Consider the following 18953-nt stretch of genomic DNA (forward strand, 5'->3'; position numbering starts at 1 on the left):
TGGGCAAGTTTAGGGAAATATTTCTCCTCTCCTCTGCCTTGGCTCAGGCTGACTGTCCTTCATGCCTGGAAGCTTTGTGTTTTACATTGTACAGACTTTGTTCCTCCTATTCCTGTGTCTCCACACTATGTTTCTCTCTAGAACAGAAGCTCCTTGTGTGCAGGAACTGGATTATCATCTGCACTGCCCCAGCCCCAGCCCCAGGCCCGCCATCTCATCTTCTTGTTGGCCTGCTGCTGCTTGACCCCTCCTGCCCATCTGAAATGCCACTTATGTCCTGAAGCTTCCTCTGGTCCCACACCAGTAACAAACCTTCTTCAGACTTCACATGGCATTTTGTTTGGCAATTCTGCAATATTCTGAGAAAAGGGCCAGAGCGAGAAAGGCTCACACTCAAAGGTCACCCAGTCCTGCCATTCACTTTAAAGAGGAGGAAATAGAGGACAGTCACACAGCTGGCTAAGGGGAGAGCTGTAACTTTTGGCCTCTGGACTGCCAGGGCAGCAATCTACCCCTTACACCATGCCATCTTTTAATTATGGTTAGAATAATGGGCATTTGGTGCCTCACAGTACCTCATCTTGGTGGCATGAGAACAGTGAAGCAGGTACTTTCTATCTTATGGATGAGGAAACTAAAGCCAAGATAAAGTGATTAGTTCATCATCCCATAACTAGTCATTGTTAAGAGGTGGGATCTGAACTCGGGTCTTCCTGCCTTCTAAGCCATGAAGCTACAAAGGCAGCAGCTCTTTTGTGAACTGGGTCTCCCTTACATTCCTGGCATAGCTTTGTCCACAGAAGGAAAGCTATCCACCAAGGCCCACAGGCTTCTCACATGAGGGCTGTTTTTGCCAACAGGTTTTAGAACAAGAACCAGCTGGACAATTCCAAGTACGAGAAGGGCCTGAATGAAATGCCTGGATCTGTAAGGAGGACAGCCCCCATAGATATGGGTAGGATCAACACTTCCCCGCTCCCCCATCTTCCCCCACAAGGCTGCAAATGCTTCTCCCATCTACAGTGAAACTTCCAACAATGAATCCTACCCATCCTTCGAGACCCAACTCAAGCCTCTCCTATGCTGGGCCATTCTGGCCATAGGGAGCTCTCCCTCCTCCGAACCCCCCGATTTATTAGTCAGGACCTTACTGCGTCATTAGAATCTGCTCCCCAGGACTCTAAATCCCAGCATCCCACTTTCGTTCTCACATTACGCCCTTACATTTTAGAGATAGTGTGCGTGACGCTGCCTCTCTCTCTTCTCCCCGCTAACTCAGGCTTTTATTTGTCTTTTATTTCTTCTACTTTATTATTAATAAATCTTATAAAACATAATACTTGGAGTTATTGGGTATTAATTTTAATCTTACATCACAATTCCCTGATGCAGGCCTGCTCCAGTCACAGGTCCCCAGCCATGAGGGCCACCTTTTCAGTTCTAGAACTTTAACAATCCAACGGATAAAGTCACTGCTATCAAAGGGGGATGTCAAACTGCCACCCTCGTCCTCTACTCACCATCCATATTATTTTCCAAACGAGGATACCTTGACCTGGACACCACCCTACTACAGTTGCCTCTCCTTGTCAGAATATAGGACAAAACTTTCTGCTATTGTGTACCCCCATTTGCTAGGTACACAGTGCTAGGCACATAGAGCCCCTTAATAAATGCTTTCCATTCTTTGATTGTGTAGCATTCAGTCACAATCATTGTTATCTCCTCTGCTTGAAAGACAATGTGATGTAGTTTAAAAAAAAAAAAAAAAAAAAAAAAAGGCTTGTAGTTGGAAGACTAAGATTCAAGTCCAGACCAACAAGTTGTGTAACCCTGGGACACTATATAGAAAACAGGGGTGCCTGGCACTGGGAGTTTCTCAAAAAGGGCAGAGGTAAACTGAGGCATCCAGATTTCATGTTGACAGCAGGAACTTAATGAATGCTTGTTAATTGATGGCTTGACCCTTCCATTTCCTTTAGGGGGAATTCCATTTCCTTTTTCTTCTTTTTTAAAACCTTTCCCTTCTTAGAATCGATGCTGTTCATTGGTCACAAAGCAGAAGAGCAGCAGAGGGCTAGGTAATAGGGATTAAGGGACTTGCCCAGGGTCACACAGATAGGCAGCTCCGTTTCCCTCCCGTCTATCAGCTCTGTCCAAGCCGTCTGTGACTCAGCCTGGAATTGTTCCCCTCCCCCACGGGGCCTCCCTCTCGAAAGGCGAGCCACTGGGGTAGGAGGCTCTTTAGCCGTCAAAGTGCCTACTGTGTGCTAGGCCGGGCGCTGGGGGTACAAAGACATGCAAAACCGGAACCCAGGTTCGTGGGGCTGACTGACCAACCCAGGAGGCAATATTTAACGTGCTACAAATAAAGCCGGAACAAATGGGGGGCACCCCAGCATACAGTAGACGCTTAATCAATGCTTTCTTAACAAACAAAGTGAATCTAGCCCCGCCCCCTCGAGTCTAAGAAGCTACATCGCTCCGTAGTGGACGAAGGGAGACAATCCTCCGAAGTCCGGGATCCGAAATGCGGTGGCAGACTGCTCAGACGCCGCAAACCGGAAACGGAAGCGCGCGAAGGGACGGGACACAGAAGCCGAAGAGAGACTGGCACCGAGGGCGCGTGCGCGAGCGGAAAGCGGGGACAAGTACAAGCCGGCGGAAGTCGTGAAGAGAAAGGACGCCATTTCCGGTAGAAGGGGGTTCAGTAGGGGACAAGTCGGAGCCATGTAAGTCCTCCTCTGAGAAGGGTGGCACCAGAGGCTGGGGAGCGGGGGCCGTAGCAGGGTCAGACCCGGCCAAGGCCTCCCGGCACCCTGGGAACTAGGAGCACCTAGCGGTTGGCAGTCATGGCTGTCCGGGCCGAGACCGTGAAGACGTTTGAGAGTCATGGGTGACGTCACGGCGTCTGGCGTCTTGGGCGGCCGCGGGCGAAACCAAACTACCTTTTGGGGGCGTGTTTTGTCCAGGATTGTGCCCGAAGGGCTGGGCTTCCAGGAGAACCTCCGAGCTTTTTAGGAAACCCTCACCTTCCCTGGTGTTGTTTTCACTCGGTTCGATGAATGAGTGAATGAAGCCGTCAATGAAATTATTTCTGAAGTGGATATAGAACGTTAAAATCCTGCCTTGATACTTAACCCGCCCTGGACAAATTACTTACCGCTCTGTGCCTCAGTTTTCTCATTTCTAAAACGGATGTGATGTTGAGGACCAGAAAGGCAGCATGGCAGAGAGCTCAGCCTTTGGGGGCAAATCACTTGTCGGCCTTAAAAACCAAACAAACTCTCTAGCAAAGATGTTTGTTTCCATTGAGAGAATTCATAAACACAGTGGGGGGTGATGGTTAGGGCTAATACACTTAAGCACTGCCTTGCCTCAGTTTCCTCATCTGTAAAATGGAGATAAAATTGAGGATAAAGCTGACAATTATGACTACTTACTCTGTGCCAGTCATTGCCATATATGCTAAGGGTACAAAAGGAAAACAGTCCTTACCTTCAAGAGACTTACGGTTAAATAGGCACACAGGATACATCCTGGGCAGATGACCATCTTCATTGTGAGAAAGCTCCTGGGCTTGAGGGAAGACTTAGGCGAGCATCAGAGCGAGGCACCCACGGGTCACAACCTTTCATTAGAGAGTATTTGCACATTGATGAGATTGCAGAGCCATTTGAGTATTTGGAGTATGGAGGAGCTTCATCTGTCTAAAAGTCTTCCTGAGCTGCTGCCCTCGAGAACAAATGGCAAATGTGTGACTTCACCCACACAGGGGCTCCTCCATAATCCTTAAGGGTCTCAGTAGCTCCAGCATTGCTTCTGCTGACCTCAAGACAGATCTTGAGAAGTTCAAGAATCAGACAGAAAACACTTGTTTTCTCTCTCTCTTTTTTAATCACAAACATTTCTACATACAAAGATTATCAGTGAAATAAGCTGGATATGTGACTTAAAGGAGTGGACAAACATAATAGATTTTTACTCCAGCCTGTTATTTTCATTTTGTTTGGCTCTTTTTGTTTTAAGTGTATTTCTTATAAATGACATATTGTTGGAATCTGCTTCCCTTTTTTTCATAGATGAGATTGTTAATTTCATATTTCTCCCCATCCTATTATCTTAGACTTTTCCCTCTCTTTGCCCATTCCCTATTTACAAAGTAAAGTGTTTTGGTAGGCCTATGATCTTAGGGGGCTCTCTAGTACAAAACAATGACAGTAATAGAAACTGAGATATAACAGAGGTTTATAGAACACTTTACATAAATCAGCTTTGATATAAATGCCTGGAGAAAGGTCCATGGACTTGGTGAGGCTTATCTTACATTCTCTTAAGTCATTCATAAAATTGGGAAGTCAGGAGCTTTTTATTTATTGGTATTATTAATAATAGTATATTTTAAAAGCATTTTAAAGTTTGCAAAGTGCTTTACAGATGTGTGTGTGTGTGTGTGTGTGTTAGTTTGGCCCAATGGAAAGAGTACTAGATTTGAAATCAGATGACTTAGTCAGTGACTGGATATTAATTAAGCAGCTACTATGTGCCAGGCACTGTGCTAAGCACTGGGAATACAAAAAAGATGCTAAAGACAGCCCCTGCCCTCAGGGAGTTCACAGTCTAATGAGGGAGATGACAATTGAACAAATACATATAAACAAACTATAGGCAGGATGAATTGGAGATAATTAACAGAATGGTGGGCACTTGAGGTAGGATTCTGGCTGAGCCACCCATATGACCTTGGGTACCATTTTACTAATGAGGAAACAGTTCAAGTGAGGTGATTCTCCAAAGGTCACTTAAGTGACAGTGGAGGAATTTGTACGCAAGTATTTCTGACTCCCAAATTTAAGGCTTTATGCATTATGCCTCATAGCTGCCACAATTTATAGATTTTTCTTTCATAAATTGGAACAGAATGATAAGTGTAACTAAATTTACTTAACCTCAATACCTTTTACTGTGTGGATAAGAGCCCACATCTTAAAGAAGCATGATTTAAATTGCTTTTATCTGGGTAAGCTAAATTAAAGTGCAGAGTTTTAAGATTGGAAGGAGGGGTGTAAGTAATTCTCACTGAGGTCTTTAATATTCTATAGTAACTTTTTTTTTTTAAAACCCTTAACATCTGTGTTTTGGCTCCTTGGTGGAAGAGGCAATGGGGGTCAAGTGACTTGCCCAGGGTCACACAGCTGAGAAGTGTCTGAGGCCAGATTTGAACCCAGGACCTCCCTTCTCTAGGCCTGACTCTCAATCCACTGAGCTACCCAGCTGCCCCTCTATAGTAACTTTTAAGTAACATGATTCTCTAGGTTTTCTTTTCTTTCTTTCTTCTTTTTTTGGTCTGGTGCAGTGGAAAATGCAGTTAACCTATCAATTGGACCTGTTTCCTGAGTGCACAGTAACTCTTCTCTTGTTTTGTGATGTAAAAAATGCTGGAGATTTAAGAAAAAAGGCCATGGAAGGTAGCATCAATGGAGCATTAATTAATGCAACAATGGTAAGTGTGTGGTTTTAGATAGATTAAATCATTGATGTTGTGAGCCCATTTTATAGATATTATAGTATGTATTTGATATTTTCTCTCTTTTATTAAAGCATCTCCAATATTAGCCTAAAATTCTCCTAACATCAAACACATTTGAAAAAGAACTTGTCCTAGAATCTTGATGGGCAAGGACTTGCCCCAAAATAAGCCACCACAGATTATGAAAAGAAAGCAGAAAGAAACTTGGAGCCCTAAAATGATATCTCTTTGAAAGAAGAAAAAAAATCTATTTAAAAGTATATAAATTTACTATATTAGTATATGTCTGTATTCATTTTAAATATTTCCATTCAAATCAACTTGCTTTATTTTTATCATCCCTTTCGTGTTTTTAACTTTTGTTGTCATCGTGAAATCACAGTTCAGAGTCAGGTTCTTTGTAACCCAGACTGGGGCGAGAAAAAAGAATGGCCACTATTTGAATCAATATGGTAAAGAGGGCAGGATACATGGCCAGATTTTACTGGCCTTGAATGTGTGTAGTTGATAGAATTCTGTCATAGGAGGCCTGGTCACTGCTATTAATAATCTGAGTGACCTTGGAGAAACTTCTTCCCCTGCTGGACTTCAGTTTTTTTATCTATGAAGTGGGAGGCTTGAACTAGGTGTTGTCACAGGTTCTTCTCCTCCCTGCCCCCACTCCTTCTAAAATTTAGGGGCCCAGAATTTCTCAGTTCTACCGGGATTTTTTTAACCCTTCCCTTCTGTCCCAGTGATAGCTCTAGATCAGAAGAGCAATAAGTGCTAGACAATTGGGGTCAAGCGATTTGCCCACAGTCACGCAGCGAGGAAGTGTCTGAGTTCAGATTTGAACCCAGACCTCTTATCTCCAGACCTGGTTCTTTATCAAATAAGCCACCCATTCTAAACAAGGGGTGTAGGACCCCTCTGCAACATGCTCTACATCCTTGGCCTGGCCTTTTTCCTCTTCTCCTTCTTGTAGGTGGTGGATCCATTCCAGTTACTTGTGGCAGCAAACAAAGCCGTCCACCTCCACAAACTTGGGAAAATGAAGACAAGAACTCTGTGCACTGAAATCATTTTCAACCTTTCCCCCAACAATAGCGTAAGGACACTTTCCTCACTCACTTCTGCAGGGGCCATCGTGGAGAGTCCTAGGGGGTTCAGTGGGAGTTTGGATGTTGAGCTCATTCAGACCTGGGGAAAGGCGATGATTGGGCTTTTCTAAGGCCCTGGCAAATCCTCATCAGGTGGGAGGAGGATCCTCAGCCTTGGTTAGGCACATCCTAGTGTAATGCAGGATTGGTGCAAGTTCTCTTGCATTTGCAAATTCACCTGAGGCAATCCTGGCTGTTAGGGAAACAGAATGTTGACCCAGCAAATCTGGTGAGCTCAAGACCAGACCTTTGGAGCTGGCACTATAAATATCCCTGGAGAACCAACCTGAGGGTTCTGATTTCCTTGACCTCACCCAGACATCCAGCTACCCCTTGAACTCCCCTTGGGCCCTGGGAGGAGGGACTTTGGTGGGAGGTGGAACATGAGAAATTAGTTTACTTAGTCAGGCAGGGACCCCCGTAAACCAGATCATCACCCTCATTTTGTTAATCTGATAGACTACTCTATATTGGGGCAGCGGAATTTATCCCTGGCTGAGGGGCTGGTTCCCTCAGCCTGACCCTACCTTCTGAGACCCTCTGCCAGCACTGGTCTTCACCCATAGCAACAGCTTTCCCAGACCTCAACCCTCTTCCCTCAGTTTATCCTTATATTTAATAAACCCCTTTGATCATATTCAGAGAGCTTCAGTGATTCATTTATATCACCAATAAGGCCAGGGACTGAGGAGAAGGAAGATAACTATCACTTGTTTCCTGAGGGCTAGACAGGCATCCATCTTAGCTCAGGAAGCGAACCAGGTTCCTTTCCTGTTGGCTTCCAGTTTCTTACCAGAAGGGAGGGGCCTACAGACAGTGAGGCCGACTAGTCCTCTCTATTCAAGGATCTCACATCCCTGGCTGTCCCAAATCTAAATATAGGGAAGCTGTTAGCTCCCTGGCCCAGGAGACTCACGGGTACCACCAGCTACCCTATTACCAGCCTGATTAGCGCCTTTATAACACTAAGAGCCTTCATTTGGCATCCAGGCCCCTGAGAAGAAAAATGAAAAGAGACACATAAACGCACACAGACACACAGACATGGGGACAGACGCACACAACGGCAGATACACACTCAGAGGGACAGACAGACAGACAGACAGACAGACACACACACACACACACACACACACACACATACACACATACACAGTGATGGCTGTTGACATCAGAATTGCTGAGATCAAAAATTTCACCCTTTGCCCAGAAACACACTGTAGACATTTAGAGCAATTGGAGCTAGGCCTTCCTGAGGTGGTGAGTTCACAGTGCCCACGCCACTAGGAGAAAAGTTAAGGCCAAACATTGCTGTGAGTGTCATTTAAACAAAGAGGCCCTTTTAAATGGGAAAGACTCGTCCCTTACCCTGGGCCTGGTCCCCCTTCCCACTGGCCAGGGTGTCATCTACCCTGACATTGTCAGAGCTGCTCGTTCTTTCAAGGCTGCTCAAGAGCCTTTTCTCTTTTGTGGCAGATCTCAGAGGCCTTGAAGAAGTTTGGCGTCTCAGACAGTGACACCTCAGTTTTAATCGTGTATGTTGAAGAAGGAGAAAAGCGAATGAATCCAGAAGACCTCATAGCTCAGGTGGATGGTCACCAGGTCTCCTTTGACAAGCTTCCAGAAATAACAGATGTGACTAGACTAAAAAAGGTTTGAGGAATCTTTGTTTTCAGATTGAAAGTGAAGGTATGGAAAGAGTTGTTAGTTTGATCATGGGTCAGGAAGGTTCCCCTCTGGATTCTCTGGACTTGGTGGTGGGAACAGATATTTCCTTCCGGTTTTTCAAGGCAGCTGAACTTTGGGCAGATCCGAGTGGAATGCTGGGGAAATCACTTGAGAAATGTTTCTAGATTCCCACGCCTTAGAGGCTCGTTGGCCAATGCCTCCTTTCTCTATTCCTTTATTGTTTGCTCTTGAGAGAGTTGACAGTTTTCCTTACTAGAAAGTGATGACAATGAGTTTCTCTTGATTCTGTATGTGTAAAATTGAGTTGGTCAAGTCCGATGAGCCTTATGTGACTTTATTTTTACAGACATACAAACTGACTCCCCAAGAAGAAAAGATCGGGACGTTACTAGAAAGTATCATTTGCAGAATGTCAACTAAAGATGTTTTGTGAAGTGAAAAAAAGAAGAAGAAATGTTTTTTGGCATTATTTCAGTGATAATCTTTTTGTAGTTTTATTCTTGGAAGTCATGATGTGTGAATTCTCCAGTAAAGTCCTCTCCTGACAGTCTCCCTGAAGAGTGAAGGCTCTGCTACTTGAATACCCGCTCTGCCCTTTCCTTCCAGCCTGGCCAGACTAGGTGCAAGGGACGGTGCCCAGGACTGGCATCACTCTGTCAGGAGATACCCAACCACCCCCAAGACTGAGAGAGACATCCTCACTGGGCAGCCTGTGGGTAATAATAGGAAGAGGGCTAGCCTTGGAGTTTGGAGACCTGGACTCAAATCCTGCCTGGTTTCAAGGAAAAGAGGCAGCCCCTCACCCAGATTATTTACCTCCTATTATAGGTCATGAGAACCAGCATTTATATAGCCCTGAGAGGTTTGCAAAGTGCCTTAGACAGGTTTTTTTCATTTGATCCTCCTGCAGAGAAGTGCTGTTATTATCCCCATTTTACATTTGGGGAAACTGAGGCTGAGTAGAGTTCAGTAACCTACCCAGAGTCACACAGCTCTGAAGTGTTTGAGTTAGAATTTGAACTCAGGTCTCCAAGGCCAGCATTCTTTCTCCCAGTGGAGGGAAAAAAAGTTTCAAAAGAATATAAGGAAAGACAGCTAAGTGGCTTAGTGGATAGAGAGGCAGGCCTGGAAACAGTAGGTCTTGGGTTCAAATTTGGTGTCAGACACTTCTGAGCTGTATGATCCCAAGCAAGTCACTTAATCCCCATTGTCAAGTCCTTACTGCTTTTCTTCCTTGGAATCAATATACATTATTGATTCTAAGACAGAAGGTAAGGATTTTTTAAAAGATTGAGAGACAGACTATAAGGAGATTGTCATCATCTTCACGGAATTTTTTGTTTTCAGTCAGACGCCTGGGGACAAACCAGCCAGGGTCTGGCCAGAAACGCAGGCCCCGGGGACTGACAGAAGCTCCTACAGTGTAAGAAGTTGCATACAAGGACTCGTCTGTTATTATTCTAGCTGTTTTCTGTGTCCTCTTTTCTTTAGGGAAGAGACCTCGTCTAACCAGCCTGTTCTTGCTGCCATGCACAAGCCACCTAACATTTGAAATCCTCAGTTTCTCTTTTGTAAAGTGGGGATCTTAGTTCTGTCTGCCTCTCAGGGTTATTGGGAGAAAAAGGGCATTTGCAAATGTTATAGCCCTTTGGAAATGGGAGTTTCCATCATCACCTTCATTATAAGGGACTTGACACATTTGTATTGTGCAGGATGGGTGGCCACGGATGGTCACGGGGACCTCACAAGTTGATGAGAAGATGACAGGCCCATTTGAGTATTTCAGATATTTGAATATTTGTCATCTTAGGGAGAATCAACAACTGATGAGCCCAGGACTTGTCTTAATCATTAATCCTTCAGACAAGAGAGGAAGTCCATCAGACCAGTTACTTAGGTCCAGTTAAAAAAGAGCCCAGGGGACAGGTAGGTGGCTCAGGGATTAGAGAGCCAGACCTGGAGATGGGAGGCCTTGGGTTCAAATCTGGCCTCAGACACTTCCTTGCAGTGTGACCCTGGGCAAGCCATTTAACCCCAATTGCCTAGTCCTTACTGCTTTTTTTTTTTTTCCCCTGTCTTTGAACAAATACACAATTTTGATTCTAAGACAGGAAGTAAGGGTTAAAAAACAAACAAACCCCAAGGATAGCTCTGCCTCTCTGCCTTGTCTCTGAGCTCCAGATGACAGATCATGGAGGCCCCTACCTTGAGGAGGAGTTACTAAAGCATCCAGAAGTTGGAATTCCTCTAGAGTGAAGGAGAGATGAACCCTACTTGATAATGGCATCTCAAATGGAAAAGAGAATAAATCCAAGAGCAACCCCTTTCATCTCAGGTCATAAGTGACCAAGCTGGGATTTGAACTCAGGTCCTCAGGTTCTCTTCTGAAATAGCACAGCAGGATCCTATGTGTTTTTTTCTCTCAAGTCTCTCAGATCTTGAATCCAACTCACATTTAGCTGCCATAGGGCTATCCTGAAACCCTTCCCTCCTCACAAAACTCCTGGGGCTCCTTATTATCTCTAGGATCAATCCTGAATTCCTCTGTTTGGCCTTCAGAGCTCTTCAAAGTTGAAGTCAAACCTACTGCTCCATGAATTTCTCATCATGCACTTTTCAGTCAAGCCAGACTAGCTTTCTTGTTGCTCCTCCTATAAGATCCCATCTCCACACCTTTGCACAGATGGTGCCCCAAGCTGGGAATGCACTCACTCCCATCCCGTCTCCTTCCATTTTTTTCTCTACATGCTTTAAAAAAAACCTGTGCAGACCTAACTGTCTCTTTAGGTGACTCCCATTTTTTCTCCTCATTAGGATAATTTTTGCTCGAGCCTTCAGAATTTCCTACCCTTTGTGGGCCAGTTTCCCTCTTAAAACATTAGGTTGTTGGATCCCTCCTGGCTGGTTTTTATCTGAATCCTTTGAAATGTGACCTCCCAGCATCTAGGATGAGTGGCAGAAAATGTCCTTTCTTCGTTCCTGCTCTTTCTACTTCAGTAACCAACTCTTACTTCTTCCATCAGAATTAGGTTCACATGAAGCTGAGCTCTTCTTCTCTGGCTGCTACCCAGGTAGCCATTGGTAGCCCAGAATTTTGGTTATAGAGAGTCCTTTTTCGGAGGACATTTTGCAACTAAAAAACAACCATTCAAGGCTAAGGATGAGTCAAAACCTTTATTGCCAGTAACTCTGGAAACTACCAATCAACAGCCACAAAGTCGGCGGGGGCCGGGGGCTTTCAGGAAGAGAGGGGCAAGGCGTATTTGTAATGAGTTAAAGAAATGGTTATGATGGACCATTTGACAGATTTCAGTGTTTCATGGGATTTCCAGAAGCCAAGACTCTCATACAATCTTCTTGCTGGGAAATTCAGGCTAGAAGTGACCAGGACAATGCCATTGTACCCCTGGTCCTGGGCAAAATGGATCACAGACTGAGTCAAGGTCTTGGCAATACCCTGGCCCCGGTGGTCCTGTCTCACAGATAAGTGTAACAGTTCCAGATGTTTCTGTACCCCTGAAGCCTTTTGGGCTGGGCAGGCACACACCAAGCCCACCACCTGACCCCTTGCCTCTGCCACCCAAAAACAGGACCCCCTGTCATTGAGGTAGGATGCCCTGATGTCCCACATGTCAGTGCGCAAAGTGTCATGTACATAATAGGAGAAGGGATACCTAGCAACCAGCCACAGCACAGCCAAGAGGCCTGGGATGGCCAGGAGAGACAGGAGGAGGGAGCCAGAGCCAAGGAGCAGGGCCCCCGGGCCCCCCAACAGGAGCAGGAAGCTTATTGGCTGCTTCAGCAAATTCCAGAAGTTGGGAACCACTTGCTGCAGCATCCCCTCTGCAAAAATGGCCCTCACCGAGCACCAGTCTTGGTCCTGGTATCTCCGGATTTCATAGGGAGCCATGAAAGCTGCTGCTTCTAGTCCTTGGAGTCCTGCAGATGAAATCCAAGTGAGTCTATTCCCCACCCCCATCCCCAATGCCTGCCTTAATCACTCATTTTCCTCCCAAAGCCCAGCTCCTGACTCAGAACCCCAAAGAGGCCCCTGCCAGATGGGGGGTAAAAGAGCTCAAATTCAGCCCTCCACCTGCTCCAAATACTCCTCATGCCCTCTAGAGACATGCCGTGAAGGGATGTTTAAGGGGCTGACACAGCTGGAGACAGAAAAAATACCATGGCTCTCTCGACCCATCCAGGGCTGACTTTTCTAGGAAGAGTGGAAGGACTGCTTGCTCTGGAAGGACCCAGGCTCTGAGGCAGAGGATTTCCCCCAAGAAAATGCCCCTTTCCCTCTCCCCTCACCTGCTCTCCAGATCGCTTCTCATCTCTTGTGGAAGCTTCCAGTCTGCCCCAGTGTACTGCAAACTCTGAACTGTCCTCCTCCCTGGCCACTCCCCAAGGTCTCCTTGGGAACTCCCCTAAGAGCCTGTCACAGGACAATAACCTTCCTTATGCTGGGATTGTCTGAGGGCAGCAGGGTGCTGCCTCTTACTCTCTGTGGGACTATCTGCCCTACTTTCTCCTCATTAAAGGCTTGGAGGGGGAAGGAGGGAACTTCCTTCATAGCTTGTCTTTTCCAAAAAAACAAACAAACTATGCTGAGATACTTAAATATAGATTTATATCTACATTTTACAAAATTGCAACCAAGAAAAAGTCCATTATTTCAATTATAAATTCTTTTAAATGTTTAAATTAATATTATAAATGACCACGAATCTCTATTTTTCTTTTATTCTTAGTAGCAACATGAGATAGTAGGTAGAATTCTGTTTGGAATCGGGGGATCCTGGATTCAAATCCTACCTTCGACACTTACTTGCTGCTATATGACTGTTCACAAATCATTTATGCTTTAAAGGCATCTCGGAGCAGAACAGCTAGTCTGAGGGAAATCCCAAGGTCAGCTCTTACCCCAACTTCTCTTTCTAATATCTGCTGTAGCGCAGAGAGAGGGGGTCATGACAGTTTTTCAAGCTTTGGCTGAGTTCTGAAATCAGTTAGGAGTTTAGAATCTTGAAGGAGAGAAGTCAGTTGGTTTGGGGATTTCGTGGAGAGAGTCAGACCAGCTGAGCTGCTTCCTTCAAGATTCTAAACTCCTAACTGATTTCAGAACTCAGCCAAAGCTTGAAAAAACTGTCATGACCCCCTCTCTCTGCACTACACTGCCCACCTACAGATACGTTAATATAATTTTTTTGTTTTGTTACACAAATACTTCCAGTAAGCCAAACTTTACCTCAACCGCAAAGAAACTAGGAGTTACCTAAAGATAGATATAACTGCAGACATAGGCAGAAAGTCCAACCTCTGCCTAGATATTAAAAAATTTTCCTAAGTGGGGGCTTAGAGTGATTAAAATTGAACTTGACTTCTTACCTAAAATAAACTCCCTAAAACTGAACAGAGGGAACTACTGGGGCCTTATAGGCCCTTGCCTCATTCCTTAGGCTTAAAATGAATCATTCTAAAAGGACATTACAAATAGGTAGTGCAGTGAAATCAAGAAGACTCATCTTCCTGAGTTCGAATTTGACTCCAGACACTTACTAGCTGGTTGATCCTAGGCAAGTCTTAACCTCCATCACTTAGCCCTTGCCGCTCTGTGTTAGAACTGATACTAAGACAGGGTAAAGGTTTAAAAAAGACAACAAAGTGTCTAAGGCTGGTCTGTATGTTCCTGTACTGATAAAATAAAAGATTCACAGCAAAAACCTTAAAATTAAAAGAGAGAAAGAAAGAAAGTAAAGAAAGAGAAATGCTGACTACAAAGGATGAGAAGCCTTATGTAAAGACACGATGGTGACAAAGTGTTATGACGTTATAATAACCGAGCTTGGCCCCAAAGGAGAGAGAAGTGAGGGCCATCTTCTTACTGCCTATAAGGCCAGACGGTTTTTACATGATGTCTTTCTTCTTCCTTAGAATATGGGCTCCTTGAGATGTGATTTTGTCCTTTTGGGTGTATCCTTACTATTTAGCACAGTTTGTGGCATACAGTAAGCACTTAAGTGCTTATTTACATGGTTTTGCTAATTTCCTTTTTTTTGTTATAAAGGTTAATTCTTTGGGCAGGGAAAGGAGAAAGGATACAGAAGGAATGTAGGTGATAGAAAAACCAAAAGATCAATAAAAATGTATTTTTAAAAGAGGCAAAGAAGAACCAGAGCAGCAGAGAATGAGGCCTGAGAGATAGAGATCCAGATGGGAGACCTTGAGATCCAGCCTCATTCCCTGGAGAGGACCCTTCTCTATCTCTGAGTCCTTTCCGGGGAACACTGTGACCCCAAGAGAGGAGGAAGCCACACGCCTCCAAGGATAACAATCCAGAAGAGCTATGGAAGAGTAACAAAGTGTTCTTCCCAAAGACCAAATTCCTGACCTTAAGGGGAAGAGTTTCAAGACCAAATAAGAACCAGAGCCAAGTGTTACAAAGGGACATAGTGATAGGGAGGAGGAATAAACACACCTATTGGCCTTGGATCATAGTGGGAACCATGTGGAACATGTAAGGTGAGGGGGAGGGAGTTCACTTTCCAGCGTCCATGAGGGATTTCTTTCCCCTTGCAAAGAGTCAACCCTAAGGCATCATATAAGGCAGGAGGCCTGGATAGGCCCCAGAGGGATTCAGGGCCCTTTAAGGGAGAAGTACAACTCTGTGACTGAAGTGTTATCTTCAAAGGAGAGAACTTTGCCCCTAGAGAAGTGTCCTCTCAGGGTTCCAGACTGGAAGGATCTCTGTTGACAGTAAGGCTCACCCTAGTGAAGAGTTGCTTGTCTAACAAAGCCTAGTTCCAGGAGAAGCTCAAATTGAGCGTGGTATGCTAAATCTGGAAAGCTGTTCAGGTCCCTGGGGAAAGCAGAGACCCGCTGGAGAGAGGACAGAAGTTTGATTTGTTCGTGGGCTCAGGTGTGAGTCTTTTCTGTTTTCTATTTTCTCAGTGGGGTAAATAAAGGTTCTTCTATATTGTTCGCAGGAATACTCATATGGAAGTTAATGGAGAGTGTATTAGAAAATGTTTAATGACTGGCTTTCTGGGAGAAAAAAATACCTTTTTAGTTCAATCTGCATTACATTTTCTCCATCACTTTCTTAGGTCTAGATCAGTGATTCCCAAAGTGGACGCCATCGCCCCCTGGTGGGTGCTGCAGCGATCCAGGAGAGCAGTGATGGCCACACTTTTTTTGTATTACATTCTATTCTGAGTTCAATAAATAATTTCATAATTTCCAGGGGGCGCTAAGTAATATTTTTTTCTGGAAAGGGGGCGGTAGGCCAAAAAAGTTGGGGAGCCACTGATCTAGACAATCAACAGAGCAATAATCAAGTCCTGATTTGTAGTTTTGCTGGTTTCTGAGGTATAAGTACTCACCCTGAAAATTTAACAATCAGCTCCTAGGAGGTGGCTTCAGCACACCCCTGAAGCTAAGGTGGTTTTTATTTTCTTTTATTACTTTTTCTGCAGAAACCTGAGAAAACTTGAGAAAAAGGTGGGAGTTCCCAGAGGAAAGTAGGGGCTTGAGCTAAGGAGAGTTATTTGTGAAACCTTCCACCACCTTCCTCCCAACACATTTGTGCATACAAACACACACAGACTGACCCTCTTCCTCCCACTCCCCACCTCCACATTTAGCCTCCTCATGGAACCTTTGATTTGGGGCCACAGGCCATTGCATGCTGACTCTTCTAGGTTTACTTTCTCCATGCAAAGTATTCAAGCTATTCAAAATAATGTACTATATATAGGATATGAGGGAGATGGTTTATCAGGCCAGGCTCTCAGGAGGAAGTAGCGCTTAAGCTAGACTTTGAAGGAAGGATGGAAATTCAAAAGGAGAATTAAAAATGAGGAGCATTATGGGAAAAGGTGTGCAGATGAGAAAATGCTGGGCCCATGGGGGCTACGGAATATCGTCCACTTAGGGAGCAGAAAGTATGTGAAGTGCGTAAAAGGAAATGATGCTGAAGAGAAAGGGGCCAGAATGTGAAGGGCCTCAAATGTCAGGGAAAGGAGTTGGACATTCACCGAGTATGCAATAAGGAGACACTGACAGTATCGGGCTGGAGTCAAGTCAACAAGCACTCATTAGGTATTTACTATGTGCCAGGCGCTGGGCTAAAACTGAGCATACAAATGTAATAAAAAGCTGTTCTCTGCCCTCACAGAGCTCATATTCTAAGGGGGAAAGACAATATTTACAAAGAAACTGAAAAGCAAGAGGTAAAGGAGAAGATACCCTTAGCAGGGCAATATTCAGAGAATCGGGAACTTACCAATGGAAGGAGGGGGCCTCAGGGGTAGGGGGGAAAAGGGAATTGTTTTTACAGAGGAAGAGGAATAAAATAAGAAAAAAAAAGCCATATTAAAGACTAATAGGGGGCAGCTGGGTAGCTCAGTGGATTGAGAGTCAGGCCTAGAGACGGGAGGTCCTGGGTTCAAATTTGGCCTCAGACACTTCCCAGCTGGGTGACCCTGGGCAAGTCACTTGACCCCCATTGCCCACCCTTACCACTCTTCCACCTTAGGAGCCAATACACAGAAGTTAAGGGTTTAAAAAAAAAAAAAAAGACTAATAGGGGCAGGTAGGTAGTTCAGTGATAAAGAGAGCTAGGCTTAGAGATGAGAAGTCCCTGAGTTCAAATGTGACCTAAAATACATCCTAGCTGTAGGACCATGGGCAAGTCACTTAACCCCAATTTCCTTTATCACTCACTATTGATTCTAAGTCAGAAGGTAAAGGTTTAAAAAAAAAAAGACTAATGGAGGAAAATATAAACCTAATTCTTATAACTTTAAATGTGAATGAATTAAATAATCCAGTAAAATGAAAGAGGAACAGATTGGATAAGAAAACAAAACAAAAAATGCATCTAAAAAGCATATACATAAAAAAAATTTTAAAGGAATGAAAATGAGAGACTGGAACAAAATTTGCTATGTATTAGGTGAATTCAGAAAAGTAGGAATTGAAATTATGCTATTAGGTAAAACAAAAACAATTCACAATATAAAAAGAGATAAACAAGGAAGCTACATTATTCTGAAAGGAACTATAGACTATAAGCCCATATCAACATTAGATTGATATGGTCTAAATATCTTGCCATCTAACCTTTGCAAACAGAAAATTAACTGGCTTATGGAAGACAAAGTAACATAATAGTAACAAGAGTTTAATATTTTTAATGATCAAAATTCTCAGGAGGCTGTAGTTCTTAATTTTAAAATAATTTATTAATTGACAGCTCAAGAGGTCCTAAGCTGGTCAGTTAACTCCCTCCACAATTCAAATGGGTAACCAATATATCAAAAGAGGCCAAACCCCTCTCACATAACTCTTTATGTATCCCTTGTGACCTCACCACTCAGTCCCTCCCCTGGACATCCCAAGGCATTTCTGATTGGTAAATAGCACTGAGGAGCTGGACTTAGAGAGCCCAACACTTCCCTCCTTACTTCATCACAAGAGAAGAGTGTCTTTGCTTTAATACATAAGATTCTAACACATTCAGTGGAGTCCAACAAGACTGTTAGTGTGCTGACTTCCTCTAATCTCCAGGGTAGGACAGGGAATAATCTATCCTTAATCCTTTTATCCTTTTAAGATCTAAACAAAAAGAAGGGAGGACTCAACCCAGGTTCATAGCCTGGGGGAAAAACTGTTTCAGCCTGAATTTATAATCAGACTGTTCTTGGAGGGGTGAAGGGGTGGTTAAGGGAAAATTACTTCACAAAAATATTCCAATTCAATATTAATTTTCCACATGTTCCTCTCTCAATTCTGGACAAATCCAAAAAAAGATAATAAATGGAAAATGTAAAATTGAACAAATTGGAGAAATTAGAACTAAAGGAGTTATACTATCTTCTAAATCTAAATGAAACTAGATTATATGCTTAGCAAGGACCAAGGGGCTTGTGCTTTCAAATGCCTTGGGGAGGATGGATTCTTTTTTTTAGAATTTTTTTCCATGGCTACATGATTCATGATTTCCCCCCACTCTCTTCCCTCCTTGCTTCCTGGAGCTGACAAGCAGTTCCACTGGGTTATCCATGTATCATTGTTCAAAACCCATTTCCATGTTATTCATATTTGCAGTAGAGTGATCCTTTAACACCAAAATCCTAATCCTACCCCCATCAAACCATGTGATGGATAGTATGTTTTTCTTCTGTGTTTTTGCTCCCACAGTTCTTTCTCTGGATGTGGATACATTCTTTCTCCTAAGACCCTCAGGATTGTCCTGAGTCATTGCGTTGCTGCTAGTAGCAAAGTCAGTTACATTCGATTTTACCACAGTATATCCATCTCTGTGTACAATGTTTTCCTGGTTCTGATCCTTTCACTCTGCATCACTTCCTGGAGGTCTTTCCAGTTCACATGGAATTCCTCCAGTTCGTCATTTCTTTTAGCACAATGATATTCCATCCCCATCAGATACCACAATTTGTTCAGCTATTCCCCAATTGATGGACACCCCCACTTTTTCCAATTTTTTGTCACTATAAAAAGCATGGCTATAAATATTTTTGTACAGATATTTTTCCTTATTATCTCTTTGGGGTACAAACCCAGCAGTGGTATGG

The 18953-nt window shown here is 43.9% G+C and overlaps 2 protein-coding genes across 3 annotated transcripts; one reads left to right on the forward strand and one right to left on the reverse strand.

Annotated features, from left to right (window-relative positions):
• The first annotated feature begins 2601 nt into the window (after positions 1-2601).
• TPRKB (TP53RK binding protein) lies at positions 2602-8906 on the forward strand. Of its 2 annotated transcripts, XM_044660415.1 has the most exons (5): positions 2602-2732; positions 5357-5503; positions 6495-6617; positions 8146-8322; positions 8705-8906. In XM_044660415.1, the coding sequence occupies exons 2-5, from the start codon at positions 5363-5365 to the stop codon at positions 8789-8791; spliced, it is 528 nt and encodes a 175-aa protein (XP_044516350.1). In that variant the 5' UTR covers positions 2602-2732; positions 5357-5362; the 3' UTR covers positions 8792-8906. The 2 variants fall into 2 exon arrangements, with proteins under 2 accessions (XP_044516350.1, XP_044516352.1); XM_044660417.1 differs by lacking the exon at positions 2602-2732 and having other exon boundaries at positions 5228-5404.
• A 2607-nt stretch (positions 8907-11513) lies between these two features.
• On the reverse strand, positions 11514-12742 carry LOC123234514 (putative N-acetyltransferase 8B). Its single transcript, XM_044660418.1, has 2 exons — positions 12667-12742; positions 11514-12297 (listed from the first exon to the last, which is right to left on the reverse strand). Exon 2 carries the CDS (start codon positions 12266-12268, stop codon positions 11597-11599), a length of 672 nt encoding a protein of 223 aa, XP_044516353.1. The 5' UTR covers positions 12269-12297; positions 12667-12742; the 3' UTR covers positions 11514-11596.
• Positions 12743-18953: the final 6211 nt, after the last annotated feature.

This window comes from Gracilinanus agilis, chromosome 2, assembly GCF_016433145.1.
Source record: "Gracilinanus agilis isolate LMUSP501 chromosome 2, AgileGrace, whole genome shotgun sequence".
NCBI lineage: Eukaryota > Metazoa > Chordata > Mammalia > Didelphimorphia > Didelphidae > Gracilinanus > Gracilinanus agilis.